Below are 27,883 nucleotides of genomic sequence, written 5' to 3' on the forward strand. Positions count from 1 at the left end.
ATCTAGAGAGAGGCAGAGAGCAGAGCGGAGAGAAGGAAGGATGACTGTAAACTCCGCCTCCGGACTCGATCATTTCACATTCCTTATTCACAGCCCCTCACGTTAGAGAATATAGAGAAAGGGAGAAGAAGGGCACAAGAAGAAGGAGAGCAAAACGACAATGGCAATAATCAAAACGTCTGAGCTTGACATATCCGATCATAGCGCATCTGCAACGTCGACTTGGGCATGGAGCACTCGCGCCATACACAGAGCTCAGCTGAATGACGTTACACCTGGTTTGAGGGCAAAATGAGGGTCATCTTCATCCAGAACGCCGGTTTCGTCGCTGCTTTCTCGGGAGGCAATGACGCTGAAGGTTTCGCCTGTTAGTTGTGAGTTAACGATGTTGGCAGCATTTTTACGGTAGATTATGTGAACCTAGAATAAACGAAAGACTATGAGATAATAATTCCAGTATAGGCTACTACACGGATAACGAGAATAGAATAGCCTGATGTTTAAATAACCTAAATAAAATAAAATATTTCTGGATTGCTAAATTTTGAGCACCATTGTTCAAACCCGAGGAGACATACAATCGAAAGTGGATTCAGCTTCCGACATGCATTCGTCTGTCGAATGCTGAATACATATTTAGAGGACTGCAGCCCTAGAATATACCTTCATAGTAAAACATGTATAATATGCATTGCATTATGTATCAGTCGCGCAAAGACAGGTGATGTCACATGTCTCCTTTATAACCTTTTTCTTTTTTATTTAATCGTATAATAATGACTCACTCTTATAAGCCGACAAAGGAATGACTAGATGTGGAGAGAATTCTTTGATCAGAAAAGAATGAACAAAGGGAGTGATCATTAGTCAATCGGAATAATTTCTATGTTTATTACTATAATATTTACGCATTATTCCTTGTAATTTATTTTATTTATTACGACTATTATTAGGCCTATAATAAGTATAACTATAGTATAAATATTTGTAACAAATAGCTTAGTTTAAGATATTTAACCGTGGGAAGTTAGTTTGAATACTTCCCCAGAGATGGAAACAGCTTGTCTCTCAGCCCACCGAGGACTGACCCGTCCTGAGGCCAAACAAACCCCCACCTCAGTGGGTAAACCATCTAGGGGTGATCTGTCCCCTCCATCGCTACCTGCCGGTCATTCAATGCCAGAGACACCGGCAGCTAGCGATGGCAGCAGGAGAAATTCAGGCTTCAAGAAACACCACCACAAGCATAACCTGAAACACCGCTACGAATTGCTCGAGACTCTCGGAAGAGGGACCTATGGCAAAGTCAAGAAGGCAATTGAACGACACTCCGGCAGAGAGGTGAGACATTTATTCATGCATAGGGGTTTTAAACACTCTTTACGTATAGGGGTTTCAAGAACCGTGTATGCCTGAGACATCTGTAAAAGTTATTCTTGCGTTTACACAGGCAACCAATTCCGATCTATTTTTCACTAATTGGTCTTTTGACCAATCAGATCAGGAAAATATCTGATGTAATTGGCCAAAAGACCAATTAGCGGGAAAAAATATCAGAATTGGGCTGCCTGTGTAATTTAAGTCTACAGACCTGAGACGTCCAATCCTGAGTCATAGAAAACATAGCTACAACAAAGAGGCCCCAAATAGCTACTTTGCTGTGCTCTAGACATGTGTGTCTTTTTCTCCTCTGGGAATTTCCCCGTGTTCATAAGGCCCTAGAGACCCTGGGAATATCTTTAGCACGCGCTGTCCTCAACGATACACATCATTGAAACAGGCCAACAGTCCTCCAAGACACTTCAGCCTACTCACATTGAATGGGCTGGAATGTGCCATTTATTGAGGTAAGGTTAAGAGGTTTCTAGTTTGTCAAACTCAAACTTGAGAGCTGGCCTAGAATAACACCTCTTTTTGATGTTGTTGAAATAATTGAACTGCATGTCAAAAGAATATATCTATATTTTTTATTTAACCTTTATTTACAGTTGAAGTGGAAAGTTTACATGCACTTACGTTGGAGTCATTAAAACTCATTTTTCAACCACTCCACACATTTCTTGTTAAAAACTATAGTTTTGGCAAGTCAGTTAGGACATCTACTTTGTACATGACACACAATCATTTTTCCAACAGATTATTTCACTTATAATTCACTGTATCACAATTCCAGTGGGTCAGAAGTTTACATACACTAAATTGACTGTGCCTTTAAACAGCTTGTAAAATTCCAGAAAAATATGTCTTGGCTTTAGAAGCTTCTGATAGGCTAATTGACATCATTTGAGTCAATTGGAGGTATACCTGTGGATGTATTTCAAGGCCTACCTTCAAACTCAGTGCCTCTTTGCTTGACATCATGGGAAAATCTAAAGAGATCATCCAAGACCTCAGAAAAACAATCATATACCTCCACAAGTCTGGTTCATCCTTGGGAGCAATTTCCAAACGCCTGAAGGTATCACGTTCATCTGTACAAACAATATTACGCAAGTATAAACACCATAGGACCACACAGCCGTCATACCGCTCAGGAAGGAGACGCGTTCTGTCGCCTAGAGATGAACGTACTTTGGTACGAAATGTGCAAATCAATCCCAGAACAACAGCAAAGGACCTTGTGAAGATGCTGAAGGAAACAGGTACAAAAGTATCCATATCCACAGTAAAACGAGTCCTATATCAACATAACCTGAAAGGCCGCTCAGCAAGGAAGAAGCCACTGCCCTAAAAACCACCATAAAAAAGCCAGATCCACTTGGGGGCAAAGCTAGTACTTTTTGGAGAAATGTCTTCTGGTCTGATGAAAGAAAAATATAACTGTTTGGCCATAATGACCATCGTTATGTTTGGAGGGAAAAGGGGGAGGCTTGCAAGCCGAAGAACACTATCCCAACCGTGAAGAACAGGTGTGGCAGCATCATGTTGTGGTGGTGCTTTGCTGCAGGAGGGACTGGTGCACTTCACAAAATAGATGGCATCATGAGGCAGGAAAATGATGTAGATATATTGAAGCAAAATCTCAAAACTTCAGTCAGGAAGTTAAAACTTGGTTGCAAATGGGTCTTCCAAATGAACAATGACCCCAAGCATACGTCCACAGTTGTGGCAAAATGGCTTCAGGACAGTAAAGTCAAGGTATTGGAATGGCAATCAGAAAGCCCTGACCTCAATCATATAGAACATTTGTGGGCAGAACTGAAAAAGCGTGTGCGAGCAAGGAGGCTTACAAACCTGACTTAGTTACACCAGCTCTGTCAGAAGGAATGGACCAAAATAAACCCAACTTATTGTGGGTAGCTTGTGGAAGGCTACCCAAAACATTTGACCCAAGTTAAACAATTTAAAGGCAATGCTACCAAATACTAATTGAGTGTATGTAAACCTCTGACCCACTGGGAATGTGATGAAATAAATAAAAGCTTAAATAAATAATTCTCTCTAATATTATTCTGACATTTCACATTCTTAAAATAAAGTGGTGATACTAACTGACCTAAGGCAGAGAATTGTTACTAGGATTAAATGTCAGGAATTTTTGGGAAAAAAAACAATTTTAAATGTATTTGGCTAAGGTTTATGTAAACTTCAGACTTCAACTGTAACTAGGCAAGTCAGTTAAGAACAGATTCTTATTTACAACGACGGCCCACCGGGGAACAGTGGGTTATCTGCCTTGTTCAGAGGCAGATCGACATATTTTTACCTTGTCAGCTCAGGGATTCAATCCACCAAGCTTTCAGTTACTGGCCCAATGCTTCACCCACTAGGCTACCTACCGGACCTATGACTGTGTCTCTTTGACCAATGTCCCTAAACTGTTTTGTTTTTGTTTGTGTTCTTGGTGTTGTTTTGGTCAACACTTTCCTGGAGTTTATCCATGACTGGGAGGACAGCAGCATGTCATTGAGTGCTCGTCATCTGCCCCCATGCACCATATTTGGGTACCCATGCACCTCACCTCTTCAGATATTTCTATGTGCTGCATAATTTTACCCATGATCCCCTTTTGGCACAACGAGAGGAAATTTCCTTACGTGTGTTCAGATTCAGAATGCCAGGGGGGAAACTCAGTCGGGTCAACACGTCCCTCTGTGTTCCATAGCTCCTGGCACATGCATGCTTGGTGGGGGCACCATTAACCCATAGCTCAAATAGCACCCTCACATGGCCTGCCTGGCTGGTGCCATTGTTTTATGGCATCAATGCCTTATTGCAAGTTTTCCAACTCATTAAACAGACAGGGTGTTTGGTTCAAGTGAAAATCAGGATCTGTTTGGGTCTGTTTCTAAAAGCCTAGTCACATTTGGTGAAATGTTTAAGGCTATTATGTTATATCCCATTAATTACCACAGTTGCACCACTTTGTATGTCATTGCCATCTCCACATGCCCTGACATCATTCTAGAGATTTATGGAGTGATGGTAATGCCTGATCCCCATGCATTCCTCCTCTATCAGTTAGCCTGGCCTGCCTTAGTTCTTCAGCCCTTAATGATTCCACTTCAAATAGCAGGCAGCAGAGCTGACCCTGGAACAGTGTGTAGGTGGTAGCTAATTATAAATCAACCTGAACTGTTGCTGTTGAATGTGTCACAACATTATTACCAGTACAAGTGACCATGGGCCCTTTGTAAATCAACACTTGAGTACATTCAGTTCAGAGGCACGCAGACAGAGATAGAGAGGGTGTGCAGACTGTGGCCCCAGGGCACGTGTGTCTGGCATGGTGCTGTGAGAGTGTACATGACCCCTGACCTAAAGAGCCCCTGGTGTCCATGTGATAGAGATAGCAACAGGGTGATCGTTATGGAATCACTCTGCTGACCCTGCCCGTATTACTTTCCCTGGCATGCCCCAGCTTCCTTTGCAGCTGGACTAAATGAGAAGAGCAAAAGGGCAAAGAGAAGAGACTGATGACTTGTGTTTGTGGGTTTACCATTGCAGAGAGATTGATTAGATGTCGGGGTGTATGAGAGCATGTGTTCAAGTGTGACAGCCTGTCGACATAAAATCTGCACAACCTTCTGTTGTGTTTGTCGGCTGCTCACTTTGGATGGAACGTCAGTGTGTCTGTGTCCTCATACTGTATGTGTGGTTTGATTTGACTACTGTATGTGTGGTTTGATTTGACTACTGTATGTGTGGTTTGATTTGACTACTGTATGTGTGGTTTGATTTGACTACTGTATGTGTGGTTTGATTTGACTACTGTATGTGTGGTTTGATTTGACTACTGTATGTGTGGTTTGATTTGACTACTGTATGTGTGGTTTGATTTGACTACTGTATGTGTGGTTTGATTTGACTACTGTATGTGTGGTTTGATTTGACCACTGTATGTGTGGTTTGATTTGACCACTGTATGTGCGGTTTGATTTGACTACTGTATGTGTGCATGGGCTTGGATGTGCAAAGGTCAATGTGTATGCAATTCTGACTCTTGTGTGTTTGGGTGCATAAGGGCTCCCAAGTGGCACATCGGTCTAAGGCACTGCATCTCGGTGCTATATGCGTCACTACAGACCCTGGTTAGATTCCAGGCTGTATCACAACCGGCCATGATTGGGAGTCCCATAGGGTGGCGCACAATTGGCCCAGTGTCGTCTAGGTTAGGGTTTGGCCGGGCTAGGCCATCATAGTAAATAAGAATTTGTTATTAACTAACTTGCCTTGTTAAATAAACATGTATTTTTTAATAAAAGGTGCGTGTGTGTGTGCTTACATGTGTGTATGCGTGTCCGTTTTAGTGTGTGTGAGGGAGGAGATGCCTTGCACAAAGGGAGTTGTGGTGACAGCAGTGGGCATTGACACATTAAAGGCCGTCCCCAGCAGGAAATTTGACACGAATGGAAAGTTATTATCCTGTGGGGGGGTCCAACGCAGAGGGAGGGAGGGAATGAGTCAGGGAGGGATGGGGGAGGAGAAGGAAGGGAGGGAGATGGGAGGAGGGGAGCAGTTTAAAGATAGGGAACCCCATCATAATGGAAGGGGTGGGCTTTAGTTTAGGGGTTAGAAAGTCACATTCATTTGAGTTTAAAGCACTAGATTACCTCACCCCCAAACAATGGATTCACTGGGGCTTAACTGGGAGGAGAAAATGACTGAGATTCACTGTTATGGGCTGTAGTTGTGCAGTTATCAGCAGTTTTTCTTCTTCACTCTGGCACTGTGGTAAAAAGATGGCTCAGCTCTCTCAATCAATCATAGGGTCCTCCCTGCTATTGTTAACTCCCCTGACACACACACACACACACACACACACACACACACACACACACACACACACACACACACACACACACACACACACACACACACACACACACACACACACACACACACACACACACACACACACACACACAATCTCTCCATCCACACAAATGAACATGATCTAGTGGGGAACTAGTGATGGATACCTCATCTATTTTAATGGGCTGAGAAAACGCCGGTCGTTGTCAGGCTCTAGGGGAGCGAAGCGCCGCCTCTCGCATCAAACACACTACAGCCTGCAGCCTGTAGAGGAGGACGATACCTGGCACAGGGTGCCTGGGCAAGGCCAGCAGGGCAGCCATCTGTGTGACTGACAGTAATAGCCCACCACTTAAAGACAAAAGCAGGGCTGCAGTACTGTAACCAGTCAGCCAGCTGGCAGGTTGATGATACACAGGCCTGCGTGTTTAATGATCCCACCCACTCCGGGGTCCCAGGGGAGTAAGAGACGAGCCCGGTGGGATGGATGGAGTTTTGTCTGCGCTGTATTGTTGGAATGCTGTCTTTAATAGGTTGACATATTTCTTCTTGTTTCTCGTGTGTTTTTCGTGTTGATTATTGCATTGTTGGGTTTTGCATTTGCAAGAAAGGCATTTCACACGTGATCCATTGCATCTCCCAAAAACGTTTTCAACATACATCTGTAAAATGATAGTCTAGAAACTAAAGCTTCGGTTGTCTTCCTCTCAGGCTTCCATGTCTTCTCCCTGGACCTCCTCAATGTCCACCTCTTGAACATCCAACTCTGAGGCCTCATCTTCACTGTCACTTTCCAATCTTGTTGTCAGGCACAAAAAGGCTCGTTGTCAGGCACAAAAAGCCCAAAATTTGCCCCGGATGGCCACCAATTTTTCAACCCTTGTATTGGTTAGCCTGTTGCGTGCTTTGGTGTGTGTGTTCCCAAACAAGGACCAGTTGCGCTCTGAGGCGGCTGATGTTGGTGGGATTTGGAGGATGATGGAGGCAGGAGGTGAAAGAGCCTCAGTTCCACAAAACCGACTGCCATATTGCATCTCCATCCCAAAGCCCTTGGTTGGAAGTGTACTTCGTCAGACTACCAAGAACCTTGCCCTCATCCAGGCCAAGGTGGCGAGACATGTTTCTGATGGCACCATAGGCCTTGTTAATCTCTGCACCAGACAGGATGCATTTGCCAGCATATAGTGCCTTGCCAAAGTATTCATCCACCTTGACGTTTTTCCTATTTTGTTGCATTACAACCTGTAACTTAAATTTATTAAAAATGTTATTTTATGTAATGTACATACACAAAATAGTCCAAATTGGAGAAGTGAAATGTTAACATGTTACATGTTAAAAATAATTCTAAAAAATAAAAAACAGAAAAGTCCCTATATAAGATCTGGTGCAACCAATTACCTTCAGAAGTGACATAATTAGTTCAATAAAGTCCACTTGTGTGCAATCTAAGTGTCACATGATCTGTCACATGATCTCAGTATATATACACCTGTTCTGAAAGGCCCCAGAGTCTGCAGCACCACTAAGCAAGGGGCACCACCAAGCAAGCGGCACCTTGAAGACCAAGGAGCTCTCCAAACAGGTCAGGGACAACGTTGTGGAGAAGTAGGCGGTGGCCCGTTCCTGTAGGTTCATGCTCTACAACATCCGCAGAGTACGACCCTGCCTCACACAGGAAGCGGCACAGGTCCTAATCCAGGCACTTGTCATCTCCCGTCTGGATTACTGCAACTCGCTGTTGGCTGGGCTCCCTGCCTGTGCCATTAAACCCCTACAACTCATCCAGAACGCCGCAGCCCGTCTGGTGTTCAACCTTCCCAAGTTCTCTCACGTCACCCCGCTCCTCCACTCTCTCCACTGGCTTCCAGTTGAAGCTCGCATCCGCTACAAGACCATGGTGCTTGCCTACGGAGCTGTGAGGGGAACGGCACCTCAGTACCTCCAGGCTCTGATCAGGCCCTACACCCAAATAAGGGCACTGCGTTCATCCACCTCTGGCCTGCTCGCCTCCCTACCACTGAGGAAGTACAGTTCCCGCTCAGCCCAGTCAAAACTGTTCGCTGCTCTGGCTCCCCAATGGTGGAACAAACTCCCTCACGACGCCAGGACAGCGGAATCAATCACCACCTTCCGGAGACACCTGAAACCCCACCTCTTTAAGGAATACCTAGGATAGGATAAAGTAATCCTTCTCACCCCCCTTAAAATATGTAGATGCACTATTGTAAAGTGGCTGTTCCACTGGATGTCATAAGGTGAATGCACCAATTTGTAAGTCGCTCTGGATAAGAGCGTCTGCTAAATGACTTAAATGTAAATGTAAATGTAAGTACAGATCAGGGTTGGGTAATAAAAATCGGAAACTTTGAACATCCCACGGAGCACCATTAAATCCATTATTAAAAAATGGAAAGAATATGGCACCACAACAAACCTGACAAGAGAGGGCCGTCCACCAAAACTCACAGACCAGGCAAGGAGGGCATTAATCAGAGAGGCAACAAAGAGACCAAAGATAACTCTGAAGGAGATGCAAAGCTCCACAGTGGAGATTGGAATATCTGTCCATAGGACCACTTTAAGCTGTACACTCCACAGAGCTGGGCGTTTACAGAAGAGTGCCCAGAAAAAAGCCATTGCTTAATGAAAAAAATAAGCAAACATGTTTGGTGTTCGCCAAAAGGCATGTGGGAGACTCCCCAAACATATGGAAGAAGGTACTTTGGTCAATTGAGCATTTTGGCCATCAAGGAATATGCTATGTCTGGCGCAAACCTCTCATCACCCGAGAACACCATCTCCACAGTGAAGCATGAAGCAGCATCATGCTGTGGGGATGTTTTTCATCGACAGGTACTGGGAAACTGGTCAGAATTGAAGGAATGATGGATGATGCTAAATACAGGGAAATTCTTGAGGGAAACCTGTTTCAGTCTTCCAGAGATTTGAGACTGGGACGTAGGTTCACCTTCCAGCAGGACAATGACCCTAAGCATACTGCTAAAGCAACACTTGAGTGGTTTAAGGGGAGACGTTTAAATGTCTTGGAATGACCTAGTCAAAGCCCAGACCTCAATCCAATTGAGAATCTGTGGTATGACTTAAAGATTGCTGTATACCAGCGGAACCCATCCAACTTGAAGGAGCTGGAGCAATTTTGCCTTGAGGAATGGGCAAAAAATCCCAGTGGCTGGATGTGCCAAGATAATAGATACATACCCCAAGAGACTTGCATCTGTAATTGCTCCAAAAGGTGGCTCTACAAAGTATTGACTTTGGGGGGGGGTGAATAGTTATGCACGTCAAGTTTTCTGTTTTTTTGTTTTATTTCTCATTTGTTTCACAATAAAAAATATGTTTCATCTTCAAAGTGGTAGGCATGTTGTGTAAATCAAATGATACAAACCCCCCAAAATACATTTTAATTCCAGGTTGTAATGCAACAAAATAGGAAAAATGCCAAGTGGGGAAAATACTTATGCAAGCCACTGTACGCTGTGGCATGTATGGGCTTCAGGCAGAAGTCTTCGTGCTTTTTATGTATTTCAGAACTGCAGTCTCCTCTGCTTGGAGCAACAGTGAAGTGGGCAGGGCAGTATGGATGTCTTCTCTTACATCTGCAAGTCTGAACAGACAGGATGGCATTGTCTCCCTCAATCCGTGCAATGGCTACTGCTATATGTTTCAGGAGTTTCAGGCTGCTTACCACTCTCTCCCAAAATACATCATCCAGGAGGATCCTCTTGATGGGGCTGTCCATATTGGCAAACTGTGATATGGCCATTTCTTGGAGAGACTCCTTCCCCTCCAGGAGACTGTCAAACATGGTGACAACACCCAACAGGTGTTGCTGGGCAGCTTCAATGTGGTGCTCTCATTTTTCTCACTTTACTTGGTGAGGTAGATTGCTGCTATAACTTGATGACCATTCACATACCTAACCATTTCCTTGGCTCTCTTGTCGAGTGTGTCCATTGTTTTCAGTTCCATGATGTCCTTGAGAAGCAGATTCAATGCTTGAGCAGCACAGCCAATGGGTGTGATGTGAGGGTAGGACTCCTCCACTTTAGACCAAGCAGGCTTCATGTTCGCAGCATTGTCTGTCACTAGTTCAAATACCTTCTGTGGTCCAAGGTCATTGATGACTGCCTTCAGCTCATCTGCAATGTTGAGACCGGTGTGTCTATTGTCCCTTGTGTCTGTTCTCTTATACAATACCGGTTGAGTGGTGGAGATGATGCAGTTAATTATTCCTTGCCCACGAACATTCGACCACCCATCAGAGATGATTGCAATACAGTCTGCTTTCTCTATGATTTGCTTGACCTTCACTTGAACTCTGTGGAACTCTGCATCCAGCAAATGAGTAGATTAAGCATGTCTGCATGTTATGCTGGGCAAATAACATTCAGAAATCTTCTCCAATACACATTGCTTGTGAGCATCAGAGGTGAACCAGTTGCATACACAGCTCGAGCAAGACATTCATCAGCACTTTTCTGACTACGTTCCTTTATTGAGTCAAAAAAACTTTTCATTCCAGGAGGACCATGAGCTGTTGCTATCGATAAGGTGTCTGATTCATCATTTCACCTCGAATAGAAGCAGAGGGACATTTGTCAGAGGTTGCTTGTTGTGAGTGATGAGGGAACATTATGCACTTGGCCAGTTGATTCTGCATCTGTTGCATTCTTTACATATGATTTGGCACAGTATTTGCAAATGTATACAGCTTTTCCTTCTACATTAGCTGCAGTGAAATGTCCCCACACATCAGATAGAGCCCGTGGCATTTTCCTGTAAAGATTAGAAAACAATTGGTAAAAAAAACAAATACAATTCCATTTACAGATAAATAGTTAAGTAGTTACATTAAACAACTCATTTGAAAGATACATGTTTTAAAACGAAACATGTATGGAAACAGGTGAATTAACACTCCTCAGTTAGCAGGCTCAAGCAAACTAAAACCCACATGGTAGCAAAAACTAACTAGCAGAAATGGTTAACAAGTTAGAAATGATTTAAATACACTTTTCTGTAGGCTACTATTTACTAGTTAACAAAAAATCATGTATGTGATATAAAATATATTCACCCAGTATTGTAATACAATTTTACCAGAAAGCATGTAGTTCTTGGCTCAGACAGTGTAGTAGTGTGGGCTCAATAGCATCTCATTAGTGTTTAAGATCTTGAGAATCAGCTGTACATGTGATGGAAGAATGCACTGTGCATGCAGAGGGTTGCAATTCCATTGAATTGGTGATAGTTGAACCAAAATATGCCGCAAGACCTAGAATTGCCTTATGTGTATCCCACAAAAAGGTTAATTGTTATAAGCTACATTTTTAGACGAATTTAAGTAAAATTACCCAAATTCCCATGGAAATTTTCCAGAAATATTCCTGAAATTTACTGGAAAGTTTCCGACCCTTTGCAACCCTATTTCTACATCACCATCTCCAAGTAGAGTGTGTCCTGTATTGTACTTCTATAGGAACTGAAAGATCCCGGCCTTCAATGAAAAACAGTACAATTGAAAAACGGACCGGCAGTGCAGACAGTGTGCTGCTTCACTTAAAGACAGACTGGGGACTTACGTTCCCACTCATGGTTTAGGATTTGGCATGAAGTGAATACAGTACTAATGCTGTTGATAACAGTGGAGGTAAAACACCAAACCAATAGAGGCCAGCGACTAACTAAGACCTAAAGACTACCACTCAGCGTGTGGAAACAAAACAGGGCCTTTCCTTGTTTATATTTACATCTTTTTTTATTCTATGTAATCAAGTCATGCTCTGGATGAGGAGAGTTATTCTGGTTGGGTTATTTTTATGAATTTACACAGTAATTAGCTTGGCACACTGAGTGTGTGGTTTGTACTGCTGCCTGGCTCTGGACTAGAATTCGCTGTAATGGACCTCTCTCTTAGTAAGGAAAGCTTTTGTCGTCCCTATGGGCTAGCTAACAGAGACTAGGGGGAGGCCAATTAGGAGGAAGTCTCTGCTGACCTGATTTTTTTTAAAACTCTTATCCAGAGCAATTTACAGGAGCAATTAGTGTTAAGTGCCTTGCTCAAGGGCACATCGACATATTATTCACCTAGTCTGCTTGGGGATTCGAACCAGCAACCTTTCAGTTACTGGCCCAACACTCTTAACCACTAGGCTACCTGACGCCCTTGACCTTAGGCCTCTGGTTTGTAGTTTTTACAACAGATGTGGGTGTAAGCCTACATACTGTACGCCGTGTGTAAGTGTTTGTGGGCGGCATGGTGTAAATCAACACGATACATTGGCCTGAAAGTGTGTTCGTTTGGCACTTGCATCTACTGTAATGTCTTCACAGGCTAGTTGAGAAGGTTCAGCTCATCAATCCACTCCCCCTGCTGGCAGGCACACACACCGCCCCCGAGCTGCAGCTGCCATGGAAACCCACCGCCCAGAAACTCCCTATTCTCCTTGATGTTCTACCTGATATGTCCATTAGACCGGAGTCAGGCTAGAGGGAGTCGCCCCCGCCCCCGCCCCACTCCACACACATCACAGACTAGATAGACCAAGCCCCTAGCACCAGCTGTCTGTTAATACCAGGGTGAACACTCCGTACAAAGGAGTTCTCATTACTGCACCACGCGCCAACGCTGTCTCTTTCCACCGAGAGCACCTTCCTTTTCTCCTCTAAAGAGATGGGGAATTACACAGCAGGAGCCTCTGATGACCGAGTCTCAGTGCCTCTCCTGTCTGTGTTGACTGGCTGAGTGGAGAGCAGAGGTCACAACGGGTGGGTCACTATATGGGCTCTGGGAAGGAGGGTCAAAGTGTGTTATGTAAGACATACTGTATTCTGCGAAGGTCAACAGGGCAAGCATTCTGGCTGTCCAAATGTCTTTGCTGATGTACGTGCAACAAGGTGTCTGTGATATGCTGTGTGGGTGTGTCGACTCGCGGTTTGGCCTGCGTTGGTTTATCATCACAATCTCTTTTGTGGGTTTGATTTGACCTGCCCACTAATTTTCCACAGTAGTCCACGTCAACTGACCAGAACACATGTCTGTTCTCTGTTCCCCAGGTGGCTATCAAGTCCATCCGGAAGGAGAAGATCAAGGAGGAGCAGGACATGGTTCACATTCGCAGGGAGATAGAGATCATGTCCTCCCTGAAACACCCCCACATCATCTCTATTTACGAAGGTAGGGTGTCTGTCTATATGCACACACTCACACACACACACACACAGCTTTCAATCTCTTCCTCCTTCCCCTTCCTGGTGCTGCTCTAGGATTGCCATGTTATGGCAGGCAGATGTCATAATACAATCATGGACCTTTGGGTTTTGAGATGTTATTCCTCTGTTGCTTCTCTGTCTGAGCCCAGTGTCTTTCAGAGAGTGTGTGGACACGTGCGTGCACGTGTGTGTGTCGGGGGGGGGGGGGGTGAGGTTTTGCCTCCCTCTCCCACATCTGAGAGGTCTCCTCTTGTGTCTTCCGCGGTCTCAGGGCCATACATCTGTTAGTGCTTAGAGAGATCTCCAGCTGGGAGCCAGACTGAGACTGAGGAGAGTAGGAGGGAGAGCGGGAGAGCGAGAGAGAGAGGTAGAGAGAGAGAAGTAGAAAGAGAGAGAGAGGTGTAGAGAAAGGTAGAGAGAGAGAGAGAGAGAGAGAGAGAGAGAGAGAGAGATTGCCTCAGTGGTTAGCACTCCGTTAGAGAGAAGGCTAGCCCTGAGCCTGACTCCACAGATATGCACAGGGAGGAGAGGCCCTAAGCTCACGCTAACGCCACATCCATACAGTGTATCAGTCCCACTAGACAACCTTCCAAGACACAAAGGCTTCACTCATGTCTTGTGTTGAATATTCACTCTTTTGACTTGACCCCACACCTCCGTTTGAGAGAGGAATTGTGATCAACAGCGAATGTTGATGCAGCTGACATTACCTTACATTTCCAATCTAAGTTTGAACCGCCATTTGAAAGGGCAGTTAAACAATGAGTCAACATCAGACTAATGCCTAGTACCTATTTCTATATCCCAAGTCGTTCAAAAACAGTTTTCTCTGCCACGTCAGAACTGTTGTGCCACATCGCCTAACAACAGTGCCCAAACCGGTTGACTATGACTGTTCTGATTGGGTTCAAAGTCTACCAAACCCCACGTGTTGGTGACGAACAGTCAAACAGAGACATTTGTCATGGGAACGGGCCAGTCGTCCGTGAGTGTTGTGGTTATTGTTTTTTAAATCTAGTTTGTGTGTGTCTGAGAGGTTGATTAGAGAACACTTCTATAAACCAGCTTACAAGGAGACGGGGTGCTGCTCCCTCCTATGCGTCTGCCGTGCAGTCAGACCCACTGTCTGCTACCAACACTTGCCAGTCGTTTCTTTGGAGAGGTTGCCTGGTTTCTGGTGTTTCTCTTGTTTACTGTTGTGGGCTGGCCCCCGCCCAGAATAGCGTTGCAAATGTATAGACACACACATGTGTATCCAGCAACGCCCGTGTCAACAGCTAACTGCTTGTGTGAAACAAAGCTGAACCAGATGTGTAGTGTTGATGGATTTTTTTGAAAAATATATTTTTCTGCCTCCATCAGCGAGCAATTGAAGCACATTTGCTTGTCACTTCCAGCATAATTCATAACCTCATAACTCAATTTTAAGGGAACAATTTCAAGACAAGTCTTCCTGAAGCAGTCAATATGGACCATTCCTTTGAGATGGTATTCACAACGGCTGTTTGTGTAGTGTTTTGTGTTTTGTTCCCTAGCGAACTTAAAGGCTGTAAAACAAGCCTGGTGTGACAGGGACAAGCACACCCCTCTCTGGACAGGACTTTAAGAAGAGGGAGATTTCTCCTACTCATTCTCTGGTTTGCGTGGAAACTGCACTGCCTTATAACTACTGTACATTGCCCTCCTTGTGAAATATGACAAAGCACTGAATGTCCATTTTAAAGGCCTCTGTCAGACAACACACATTTGAACACACAAAGTCAATGTTCTTTGTAACTTCACTGTCCCCTGCGCTCCGCTGAAGTAGCGATTTAAGCGTGACTCTCATGGTAACAGCTCAGGGGGCTAGGCCCTAAGCTGACCAAGCAAAGTCCAGGGCAGTGGGACAATAGGTGCTAATTAGTATGATCTGAGACCTGCTGGCCGCGGAACAAAGAATCAATGAGTGACAGACGGAGGGGGCAGCTAGCTAGCGCTGCCCAGCCCAGCGGGCCGTGGATAACAGGCCTCCGTTATGTGAACCAGGTAATTATCCCTGTGAATCTTGGGGGGCTGGCTCTCAAACGGACCCCCGCCACGGCTCGCCGGAAGGGTCGTCCCGGGTCGAAGCTTTGTCATCCAATCAGATCCGACCCCCAGGACAGCTGGCCCGGTTTCCGTGCTGCCTGCCCTGCCCGGCGGAACAGCCAAAATCAGGGAGGGTTACCATCAATCAGCATCAACATGTTTTTACCACAGGATTATTCTCCGAAGGGAAGGGGGAAGAAGAGGGGAGGGGTGGGCCTGTGAAGGTGCTCGCTCATGGGTGACTAGGTCTCCACCCTTGGAGCCCCTGTTGTGTGGGAAAATACATTGACAGTTCTCATCCCTCACATGGTGCACTGCTGTTGGCACGGCAACATGCCCTGGCGGTAGACGTAATGATACATGGGAGGCTAGATAGATAGTGGTGGAACAGGTTGTCCTGTGTCTAGTCTGTAGGGCGTTGTGGCTTCCTATCTCTTCTCCATGTGAATAGGGCTTAGTGTGGGGGCTTGGAATGTGGGAGAGAGTGGTGAAAGTTAGTGGCATGATGAGAAGTTGATGATTTACTGTCCAGGTCAAGGCAAGAAGACACTATGGACCTTCTGTTAATTAGGCCCCCTCCTGTATTTATTTTATATTTTACTTCTTCCCTTCTCTTCCCTATTCTTCCTTTCTTTACTAGTTTCTTCTAGTCTCGTCCTCTGTCATGTCCTCTTCTCTCTTCTCCTCTCCTCTCCTCTGTCATGTCCTCTTCTCTCTTCTCTTCTCCTCTCCTCTCATGTCCTCTTCTCTCTTCTCTTCTCCTCTCCTCTCATGTCCTCTCCTCTCATGTCCTCTCCTCTCATGTCCTCTCCTCTCATGTCCTCTTCTCTCTTCTCTTCTCCTCTCCTCTTATGTGCTCTCCTCTCATGTCCTCTTCTCTCTTCTCTTCTCCTCTCCTCTCATGTCCTCTCCTCTCATGTCCTCTCCTCTCATGTCCTCTTCTCTCTTCTCTTCTCCTCTCCTCTCATGTCCTCTCCTCTCATGTCCTCTCCTCTTATGTGCTCTCCTCTCATGTCCTCTTCTCTCTTCTCTTCTCCTCTCCTCTCATGTCCTCTTCTCTCCTCTCATGTCCTCTCCTCTATTCTCATGTCCTCTCCTCTATTCTCATGTCCTCTTCTCCCCTCTCTCCTCTCCTCTTAGGTCATCTCCTCTCATGTCCTCTCCTCTCTCCTCTCATGTCCTCTCCTCTATTCTCATGTCCTCTCCTCTCCTCTCCTCTCCTCTCATGTCCTCTCCTCTATTCTCATGTCCTCTTCTCCCCTCTCTCCTCTCCTCTTAGGTCATCTCCTCTCATGTCCTCTCCTCTCCTCTCCTCTCATGTCCTCTCCTCTATTCTCATGTCCTCTCCTCTCCTCTCCTCTCCTCTCCTCTCCTCTCCTCTCCTCTCCTCTCCTCTCCTCTCCTCTCCTCTCCTCTCCTCTCCTCTCCTCTCCTCTCCTCTCCTCTCCTCTCCTCTCCTCTCATGTCCTCTCCTCTATTCTCATGTTCTCTTCTCTCCTCTCTCCTCTCCTCTCCTCCTAGGTCCTCTCCTCTCATGTCCTCTTCTCTCATCTCCTCTCCTCTCATGTCCTCTCCTCTATTCTCATGTTCTCTTCTCTCCTCTCCTCTCCTCCTAGGTCTCTCCTCTCATGTCCTCTCCTCTCCAAGGCGTTTGGCTGATTACTAAAACACCCCCTCCCTCCCAGAAGTGTTGTTAAGACTCAAGCCAGACACATGAGGTGGGGTTGGTGGTGATGTAATGTAATCAGAGATGCAACGTGCTCTGGAGTTTGAACACAACCAGTTTGCTGTGAATCTGGCAGAGGTTCTCATCTAGATGATATTCAACATATCCACTGAGAAGATGAAGTAGATTTTTCCACAAATGTTTTGTGATGAAACCTCTGCTTTGAAACAGATGGTATCTGTCTGTGTCCACTCTGACTGAAACAGATGGTATCTGTCTGTGTCCACTCTGACTGAAACAGATGGTATCTGTCTGTGTCCACTCTGACTGAAACAGATGGTATCTGTCTGTGTCCACTCTGACTGAAACAGATGGTATCTGTCTGTGTCCACTCTGACTGAAACAGATGGTATCTGTCTGTGTCCACGCTGACTGAAACAGATGGTATCTGTCTGTGTGTCCACTCTGACTGAAACAGATGGTATCTGTCTGTGTCCACGCTGACTGAAACAGATGGTATCTGTCTGTGTCCACGCTGACTGAAACAGATGGTATCTGTCTGTGTCCACGCTGACTGAAACAGATGGTATCTGTCTGTGTGTCCACGCTGACTGAAACAGATGGTATCTGTCTGTGTGTCCACGCTGACTGAAACAGATGGTATCTGTCTGTGTCCACGCTGACTGAAACAGATGGTATCTGTCTGTGTGTCCACGCTGACTGAAACAGATGGTATCTGTCTGTGTGTCCACGCTGACTGTGTCCATTCCACTGCTTCTGCCTCCTCCAGTGTTTGAGAACAAGGACAAGATCGTGATCGTGATGGAGTATGCCAGTAAGGGCGAGCTGTACGACTACATCAGTGAGCGCCGGCGCCTTAGCGAGAGAGAGACACGACACTTCTTTAGACAGATAGTCTCTGCTGTGCACCACTGTCATAAGGTAAGATTCTGTATAGAAACACACACACACACGCACACACACACACACACACACACACACACACACACACACACACACACACACACACACACACACACACACACACACACACACACACACACACACACACACACACACACACACACACACACACACACACACACACACACACACACACACACATACTTCTACTAATCAGACGCAGGGCGAAATATCAGAACCGTGTGCCTATAACCGTATATATCCCTCACATTGTCAAGCAGTCTGATGTATTAGCTATGCTTTCCTTGGCCTCTTGGTGTTCGGGAGGACAGATTCAATGCAAGCCTGTGTCACCCATAGTGTGCTGAGCAGACCCAGCCTCTGCCGTGGTTCCCTGGGTGCTCATCTGCGGTCATGTCTCTCCATGTCCCTGGATCACCCCTTAGCTCAAACCGGGACACTCCATCATCTCCACCCCCGTAGAATGGATCCTGGCCCACACACTCTCCTCCTCTCCCCTCGACCATGGTCCTCCAGAAAGGGTGGATGTCTGGCTGCCCCCCCCTCCCCCCATAGTCCTCATCTCTACAGCTGGGATAGGATGATGTCATCCTATCCCAGGGGTGATATAGTGTGGTTGACTGACACAGGAAGGAGGTGCACTGTGAGAGGGCTGATTAGAGACACCTCCCCCTCTCCAATCAGAAGCATGTGAACAAGTGTTCCCTGTCACTGCTAACCAATTGAAGACGCACAGCACAACACAGAACCCGGCCACAGCTGTAATGAAGTCACCCCATCACTTCCAGATCTGAAATGGCTGCATGTGTTTCCTTTCCCTGTGTGTACCACATGTTAGTGCCTGCCTTGAAAGGGCCACTAACTACAGAGTTGTTTTTAATCCGGGGCTGTTGTGAGAACATGATTTATCTGGGTCCGTAATTACAGGCTCTTTTTTTTTTATTGTGACACATTCGAAGGAAAATTTCTGCAGATGTCAACACAAAGACGATAGAGTGTGAGGCAGGGAAATGAAACAGCACGAGACCAATTGGCCCACTCTGACTCTATCCCCTGAGAGCAACACAGGAGTTTGGTCTCTGTAAATCACCACACCGTCAGCAAGCAGATTGAACTGCGAACGAATGGCCCTCTACTGTACCGAGCTAGAGACAACCTATGGACTGTTTGTCTTTCACAGAACGGCGTGGTGCACAGGGATCTGAAGCTGGAAAATGTGCTACTGGATGAAAACTGTAACATTAAGGTAAGAAAGAGTCATTTTCAATCAGCTCTACCTTGGAGCAGAGTCTGTAAATGTTTAACAGAGTCTGTAACTTTGAATAGAGTTTAGATATGCCGGTCCTTTCTGGCACCTCGTCAGTGCCATGAGACTTTGAATGACCTTTGTTATGATGTTTTACCAAACCACTATGATGTTCTGTCTCCGTCTCCCCACCAGATTGCTGACTTTGGGCTATCCAACCTCTACCATAAGGACAAACTGCTGCAGACGTTTTGTGGCAGCCCGCTCTACGCATCACCGGAGATAGTCAACGGAAGACCCTACCACGGCCCAGAGGTAGGGACTAGGCACCACACAGGTCAGAGGTCACAGACTGACACAATGAGACTGGGTTTCTTTTGTCCCTGGGAGAAGTTATTACTAATCTCCAGGACCTGGCACTGTGGGGCGGGAGTCCCAGAGCTAATAGAGAGATAGTGGTGGAGGGAGGGAGGGAGAGAGGGAGAGAGGGAGAGAGAGAGAGAGAGGCGCATTAGGTCTCCTCTTTGATGGGATTACACCCCAGTCAGTTGCTACTCCAAGCAACTCTCACATCCTCAGTGGGAGGCCTCAGATGGTGTCTCAGCTCCCTTTGAAGAATTTAAACTTCCAGACTTTAGCAGTTACACAGACAGGCCCAGTAACTTCATTTCCAATGATGGGTGGGACTGAGAAATTGTTTGGTTGAGAAAAAGAGAGAAAGAGTGACAATATAGCCCCAAACTATTTATTGACTAATTCCAAAGTAATTGTTCTTCAGGGCGTTTCTCGAATTGCAAGAAGAGTTGTATGTTATAAAATAAAGTTGTATTTTTAGACCGAAAAGTCCAATTATTAAATTTATATAATTCACTATGCAAAAAAACTCAACAGAGATTGGCAGAACCCTGTTGCGGAACCCTGTTGCGGAAAATCCACAAATTACAGCTGACACAAAAACAGAACACAACAATGGCACTCGCCCTGTCTCACCCTCCCAGCGGCCCTGCCAGCCGACCAATGACAGAGAGGTCTCAGTCAGTGAACCAATGACAGAGTGGTTTCAGGGTGGGGCATTCCTGGCTTTGGCCCTAGAGGAAGTCCAGTCAGTGTGGAGCTGCTGGAGCAGCCCTATCTACTTTCCTGTGCCCTGACAGTCAGTCCCTGACAGTCAGTCCCTGACAGTCAGTCCCAGACCTCAGTCCCAGACCTCAGTCCCAGACCTCAGTCCCAGACCTCAGTCCCAGACCTCAGTCCCAGACCTCAGTCCCAGACCTCAGTCCCTGACAGTCAGTCCCAGACCTCAGTCCCAGACCTCAGTCCCAGACCTCAGTCCCAGACCTCAGTCCCAGCGCTGGGCTGGCTATAACCCCATGGCCATCAACAGCCAGCCACATTCCTCCAGGAGTCTTGTCCTTCCCTTCCCAAGCCTGACGTCTGGCTAATCAGTGGCTGGCAGTGTGTCTCCTGAGATATGTCAGGGCCAGGATATCACAGCTCTGCCATCTCTGCTGGACTCATTAACCACCCCCCACCCCTCCATGCCCCAGACACTGGTCTTACATAACCCATTTACTAAGAAAGCCACATTGCATTAGGTTAGTGGTCACAAAGCGCAGGCTTCTGGCTGACACACAGACAGAGACAGAAAGTAAGACAGAGGGAGAACTGGAGAGTTCTGTCTACATGGAAACAAACTGGCACACTCCCGACTCCACACTCTGGTGTTTATCACTGTTTCTATGGCTGAGGGGATGGAGAAGGAAAGTAGGGCCAAGAGCAATATGGTATAGCTGTGCGGTGCTTACAGTGTTTCAGCTGTTGCTACACCATAGCTACGTCGTTCCAGTTCAGACACAGTACGCTCCTTGTTAATGTTTTGATAATCTGCTGCTAACTCAGTAATGGCATTGAGCCTCATTTATCAGTTACTGGAAATTGGAAAAGGGAAATGTGAGATTCCTTTTCAACTGCGTCTCCGGTGACTGATTTAACTGATTGATCCCTCACGTTGAGTCTCTCACATTGAGTCTATCTGATCCTGATCTGTGTAGGGACCTGTGTATTGACACGTGTGTTTGTATTGCTGTAGGTAGACAGCTGGGCTCTGGGGGTGCTGCTGTACACCCTGGTCTATGGGACCATGCCGTTCGATGGAGGAGACCACAAGAACCTCATCCGCCAGATCAGCAATGGGGAGTACAGAGAGCCCACCCAGTCCTCAGGTGCAGAACAAAACCCTCAACCTACACAGTCGAAGATCTCGTCTCCCTCTTTGTATACACCCTCTACTCTACACTTTTAGAGAAAAGGGTTCCAAAAGGATTCTATGGCTGTCCCCATAGGAGAACCCTTTTTGTTTCCAGGTAGAGCCCTTTTGGGTTCCATGTAGAGCCCTCTGTGAAAAGGGTTCTACGTGGAACCCAAATGATTATTTCTACCTGGCACCAAAAAGCGGTTCTTACTGGAACCAAAAAGGGTTCTTCAAAGGGTTCTCCTATAGGGACAACCAAAGAAACATTTTAGGTTCTAGATAGCACCTTTCTTTCTAAGAGTGTCTACAGTACACTGTCTAAGTCAGGGATAGGCAATGTGCGGCCATGCGCCCCGCAGCCCCCCTTTTGAAGGCCCTCGGATCAATCCCCCCCCAACTTACTGTTGCGAGTTAGAATAGTAGAATACACATGGTGCAATTTTGAAATGTGTTTGTGTATTAGCAGTTTTCTTTTGTTATGTCAGTTACTGATAGTCAGTCAATTAGCCCGTGTCAGCTAAAATTTGCTAGCTTGCTAAAGTAGTTTAGCAGCCAGCTATCTAAACTTGTTATCATGGTCAAATTACCGGCCGGGGGGCCCCATTTGATCTTTTTTGTCAGTCTCACTCAGATATCATATTAAAAACTGCAAGCATTCATCTCCACCCTAAAGCTCTGGATAAGAGCGTCTGCTAAATGACTTAAATGTAAATGTAAATGTAAAGCAAAATATGTAGAATTGCATGAAATTGGCTATAAAACAACTCATTTTCCTCTCTGCCCCATTTCAAAATGAGTAGAAATGCATGAAAAAAGTTATACAATGTCTAAATATTCTTTCTGCTCCATAACAAAATGTGTGGAATTTAAGCAAACTTGCTTTAAAACGGCCACATTTTCTCTAAGCCCCGTGGCAAAATGTGTACAATTGCACAAAGTGGACTCTAATACGTACAGAACATTTCTCTCCGCTGTAGAGACGGGGGGCCACTAACGTTGCCCAGCTCTGGTCTAAGTAGAACTATTATTAGATAATACTGTAGCAACAATAAAACCCTGAAGTGTAACCCGGCTCATACATGCCTTCTGCTGTGCTCATATCCAGAATGTCAGTCTATGCTCCCCTCCTGTTGCCCCCCCAGATGCCCGCGGTCTGATCCGTTGGATGATGATGGTGAACCCAGAGCGGCGGGCCACGGTGGAAGACATCGCCAACCACTGGTGGGTCAACTGGGGCTGGAAGAGCAGCGTGTGCGACTGTGAGACACAGCGGGACAGTGGCACCTCCTCTCCCATGCTGGCCCGCTTCATTGACTGGCAGAACCGCACCGAGCCCCGGCCGGGAAAACCCACCACCCTGCTGCCCCTGGTCCTACGCCAGCGTCCCAAGAAGTCCAAGAAGGAGAATGAAGTGGGGGATGGGCCCCATGGTAGAGGGGAGGGGGACAAGCCAGGGATGAAGAGGCCCAAGGGGATTCTCAAGACCAGGGTGACGGAGGAGCAGCGCTCGCCCAGCCTGGAGGAGGTGGAGCTGGGGAGTGGTGGAGCGATGATGGAGCTCAGGCCAGCCAAGGGAGAAGGAAGCTGCTCTAGCCCCGACAGAGAGGAGGAGGAGGAGGAGGAGCCTGCCCTGGCAGGGGGCTCGCCAGCTAAGATGGTGCCCAGCCTCCCCAAGAAGGGCATTCTGAAGAACAACCAACAACGGGAATCAGGGTACTACTCCTCCCCGGAGCGAAGCGAGTCCTCCGAGTTGCTAGGGGGCGCCACCATGTCCCGGGTCACTGCCTGCAGCTCCCCTCCTAGGAGAGTGGTGGGGAGGAAGGGCATCTTGAAGCGCAACGGGAAGTATTCCACCTACAGCGGCCCTCCCTCAGCTGGTGCTCTTGGGGAGCCTTCCTCGGCGGGTGACTCAGGCCTGTCCCGTAGCCAGAGCCGTCCGTCCAGCATGGTATTGGAGGACGACGTCCTGTCTCCTAGTTTGTCCCCCGACTGGCCCCCCACCGCCACCCACCGCCCCAACATCAGGGCCTGCGTGTCAGCCGAAAACCTGCTGCAACTGGCCAGCTTCAAGGGCTTCCAGGCGGCCACACCGCTCCACGGGTCAAAGTTCAACCGGTCCCCCAGAGAGCTGGGGTCCCCGGGGGACAACGGCAGCTTCTCCCTGCTGGGGGACCTGGACGACATGACTCAGGTGTACCAGCAAGCCCTGGACATCAGCAGCAACCTCACCTAGCCGGGGAGGGCCCAGGGGGGAAGAGAAGAGGCAGCCAGCTGGCCAGGCTGAGGCTATAACATCTGTCTCTGTTGGTGTGTATGTACATGAATGTGTATGTCATTGACAACCATTGACCAGTGTGTTGGTGGGATAGCCTGCCACTTTTGGGAGGTTATTGTTTTCTTTCCGGGAATTGAATCCTTGTTAGAAACTATATCATACACACACTCATACATACACTATTATGCACTTCTCAGTCAAAGGAAATTCAGTTAGCAGGGTTTTCAAACGATGTAGAGAGAAAAACCACTGGCACGAGAGAATGCCACCCAGCCTGCCTCCTCCAGCCTCCCGTAGACTTTGCTGTATTCAAATGTTTACATATTCAGCAAAAGGCAAGTTAGAATCACAATTGCAGCAACCAGAAACTGGTTGGCTCTCGAAGCGAGCCATGAATTGAGTTGGAGTTTAAAAAAGCACCTTAGAACTCACACAGAGCACATGTTTTTTGGGATCTTTTACTTCCTGTAAAAAACAAACCAGGGTCTTGTGCCAAAATAACTGACAATGTTAATTATTTATTCATATTTGCGTAGATTTTAGTTGAATAGAAAACTGGTGGGTTCTGGCAGTACTGGAAGAGTCCAAAGCTCATTGTCTCCAACCCTTTGTGTGGATTGACATATATAATTATTATGTTACCCATTAAAATGAAACATGTATACATGATATATTAATATGGCCGCATAAGTAAAACATGCAGCTATGTATATCACCATAAAAGCGCATGTCCTATAAATTAGCATATGGTATTAGGGAATATGTAGGAAGTGCCTTTTAGATCCATATAAAATTATGTATGTCATTTCCTGAAAGTGGAGAGAGATGGTTGCCAGGCCAACCTGTCACCAGTTGTGCTGTTTTGATTCATATACATGTGAATGTGGTGAGAGAGACCCAGGACCTTAATGGGACCCACAGCAGCCTATAGCCTTACACAGTCACAGGTCAGGGGTCACACAGACCTAAAACAGCAGTTTAGAGGAAACAGTCCCGTCTCCGTCCCCCCAAAAACACTGTCAGGAACAAGATCCAAGCCCAGAGAGATGACAGTCTTAAACAAGCCTTTTCATGCAGTGCTTTCTTGTTTTTTTGTTCCCCCATAGATGTGTCAGCAGTTTGGGGATTTGGTTTAAACACACGGCCTGGACAGGCGAGCTGGAGGGGTCTGGAGCTGCTCACCTTAGTGAAGGTAGATGGCTCAGATGCCCTCTCATAGCCCTGGAATGTTCTTGGCAAATAAACAGCCATGTCTGTGGTTGTTTTGTCTGTCTGTCTATAGTGCTGGAGTTGCCTCTGGTTTGAGGACTTCTCTCTCAATTGGCATAACTAGGCTACAGAGTCATACCAGCTGGAAATGGCAAAGAAACCCTACACTCTTAGAGAAAAGGTTTCCAAATTGGTTCTTCAGCTGACCCCATAGGATAAACTTTTTTGGCTCTTGGTAGAACCTTTTTTGGCTCTAAGTAGAACCCTTTTGGAACCGAAAAGGGCTCTTCAAAGGGTTATCCAATGGGGACAGCCGAAGAACCGTTTTAGGTTCTAGATAGCATCGTTTATTTTTTCTAAGAGTGTCCATGTCATGTGTAGACCCACACAATGCTCAGGTTGTTATTTGTGGATGTTAAAGCCTAGTTCATTTTGAACCCAGGCGCCCCCTCCCACTCCACAAAGTGCTAAGCAGGAGGATTTGTTTCAGTGCTCTAATGACACAGCACATTCCACAGACAATGGCTGGAGACGTGTTGGTGCGGGAGATGTTATCGGCACCTGGCAGGGGGGGTTCTGTGGTGTGTGTGCTGTCAGGCCTCCAGCTGTGTGTACAGGGCCATTATGTCAATTTAGCATAATTAGCCAGCTATTGTTTCTATTAGAGGAAAGTAGCATGTAGCAGAGAGGAAAATGATGGTGAAAGTGAGAGGTAGAGTGTAGTAGAGGTTTGAGTGGGAAACAAGTGTTGGAGGGAAAGAGAAATGTTCCTGGTGATGGTGCGATTTGAGAGGCCTTTCCTGTTGGAAAGGGCGAAAGAGTTGAAGGAAACAGATATGTAGACTAGTGAAAGTGACATAGAGAAAGTGAGTTCGGAGTAAAAAAGAAAGGAAATTGAACGTTTTTTTGTGCTTTTTTGTGTGTTTTTTTTAAACCAAAGATGAGAAGAAGCTTCAATGATTCAGGGGATGAAATGGATTGGGTTCTGTATGTGCCCCTGGAACTTTTAACCATAGATGGGGAAACCCCATCTGAAAATTAATTCATTTTACAACAATAATAGCCTGGCAGGCTTTTGTTATATTTCTACTTTAGTGTTAAGGAATTGTTTTAAGCCAAATGCTAGAGGCTGTTAAAGAAAGTTGTGTCATAGGCCGAGTGTGTTCTGTGGAATGTGTTTGTGTGGCGTGTTTAGAATGGCCTCAGTGTGCAACACATTTCAACCCTGGGATGGGGCGTCGGATCTGTGACTGATACTTCCAATATATTATCAGAACATGTGTATGGGAAACTATAGCAACCCCCAAGCAGCAGAATGAACATGTTAAATGTTGTCAACGGTCTGCTGGTGCAAAGTCCTGGGTATTGATTGAAACGACAGACCCGTTCTGTATTATATTGCATTTTATTGCCCTTTGTATTGCCTTTTATTGTCAACTGGATTTACAGTGATAAAATTATACTATGTTAGTATTTTGTTTCATTACGCTTCTGTTTTTGATTCTCCAAAATATAGAAACTTTATATTGCTTTATGTTATGGCAGAAAGTATTTCTTCCCTGAGTTTGGCCGTAAGAGATCAGAGGACTGATCTGGCGTCAGTGGGATCTGAATATTCCCTCTGCTTTGGTACACCTGAGGGGTGAGAGCAGCTGACCTAAGTTCAGTCATATTGCGGTGTTGTACCTGTGAACGTACATCACGTAGATAGAGAACCAACTGTGTTATAGAGCCTGGTGACCCAACCACAGAGAACAGGGCCTTGTACATTTGTACACTTTCAAAGACAGAGGTGCCCGTTGACACCCCCCAAAAAGGGAACTCCATGGCCTCTTATTATGTCCGTGACCTCTCTGAAATGCTAACACATAGCATAACACAGGGATAAACTCATACTTGTAGGTGCCATCACATTGACAACCACTTGTTTGACCCCAGACAAGTCATGGTAAGACTCCATCTGTACCAAAGCAGGGAATTCCTTCACTAAGGGAGTGATATCAGGAAAAAACAAAGGAAAGAATCTGATTAAACTCTCTCTGCCAAACTGGAATTAACTGGTGCATATCCGTTAGTAGCAGAAGGTCTAATCATAGGGAAACCTGACTGGATAATGGTATTAAGACAATAATAATAATAGTATTATTATGTTATTTAAGTATTATTTTGTTACGGCTCATTCTTTTTCTTGGCTGTTGCCATGGTTCTGGTTTTGATTTGGTATCAGTTGGTGAACCTGGACTGCCAAGGTGCTTTAAGTTGAATGCCCTTTCTATATTGTATGATCCAGGTATTTCTTTGTTGATAATGCTAATTATTATCAAGGTGTTTTTTTTTATACTTGTATTTATTGGCGATTAAGCCATTTCATTTGATGTATAAAGCTACTCTGTGCTTTGGCCTGCTTGGGGATGTGTTCATAACGTAAATGGAGAGATGTCATTGTCTGGGGTACAGCCTTAAGGGAGGGATGATGTCTCATTTCATTGTGAAAGCATTGGTCGAGTATGTGTTTTGGGAGTTGCAATCTGATTTCATCGTGTATGAATAAGTCTCAAGACATTTTCTGCTGAGGAACCAAACGTCATGTGTCCCTCTACTACAAACCGTCTACTGTAGTACTGTACCAACTCAAATAAATGGATCACGTCAAAGAAGTTGTGTTTCTGCGTCTGTCTTTCTGTGTTGTTCATTTTTTGTCTCTGTCTTGCTTCTCTTGGCATTTAAGTCCGA

At 46.0% G+C, this 27,883-nt stretch overlaps 1 protein-coding gene across 2 annotated transcripts; it reads left to right on the plus strand.

Moving 5' to 3' along the window:
- On the plus strand, positions 1 to 27,807 carry nuak1b (NUAK family, SNF1-like kinase, 1b). Of its 2 annotated transcripts, XR_006839344.1 has the most exons (8): positions 1 to 1,341; positions 13,336 to 13,456; positions 18,015 to 18,166; positions 19,350 to 19,415; positions 19,611 to 19,730; positions 21,505 to 21,637; positions 22,809 to 23,973; positions 25,048 to 27,807. XR_006839344.1 is itself a non-coding variant. In XM_046354095.1 (7 exons), exons 1-7 carry the CDS (start codon positions 1,051 to 1,053, stop codon positions 23,897 to 23,899), a joined length of 1,974 nt encoding a protein of 657 aa, XP_046210051.1. In that variant the 5' UTR covers positions 1 to 1,050; the 3' UTR covers positions 23,900 to 27,807. The 2 variants fall into 2 exon arrangements, 1 of the variants encoding a protein (XP_046210051.1); XM_046354095.1 differs by having other exon boundaries at positions 22,809 to 27,807.
- The last annotated feature ends 76 nt before the right edge of the window (positions 27,808 to 27,883 follow it).

The sequence above is a fragment of the Oncorhynchus gorbuscha genome, linkage group LG01 (assembly GCF_021184085.1).
Source record: "Oncorhynchus gorbuscha isolate QuinsamMale2020 ecotype Even-year linkage group LG01, OgorEven_v1.0, whole genome shotgun sequence".
NCBI lineage: Eukaryota > Metazoa > Chordata > Actinopteri > Salmoniformes > Salmonidae > Oncorhynchus > Oncorhynchus gorbuscha.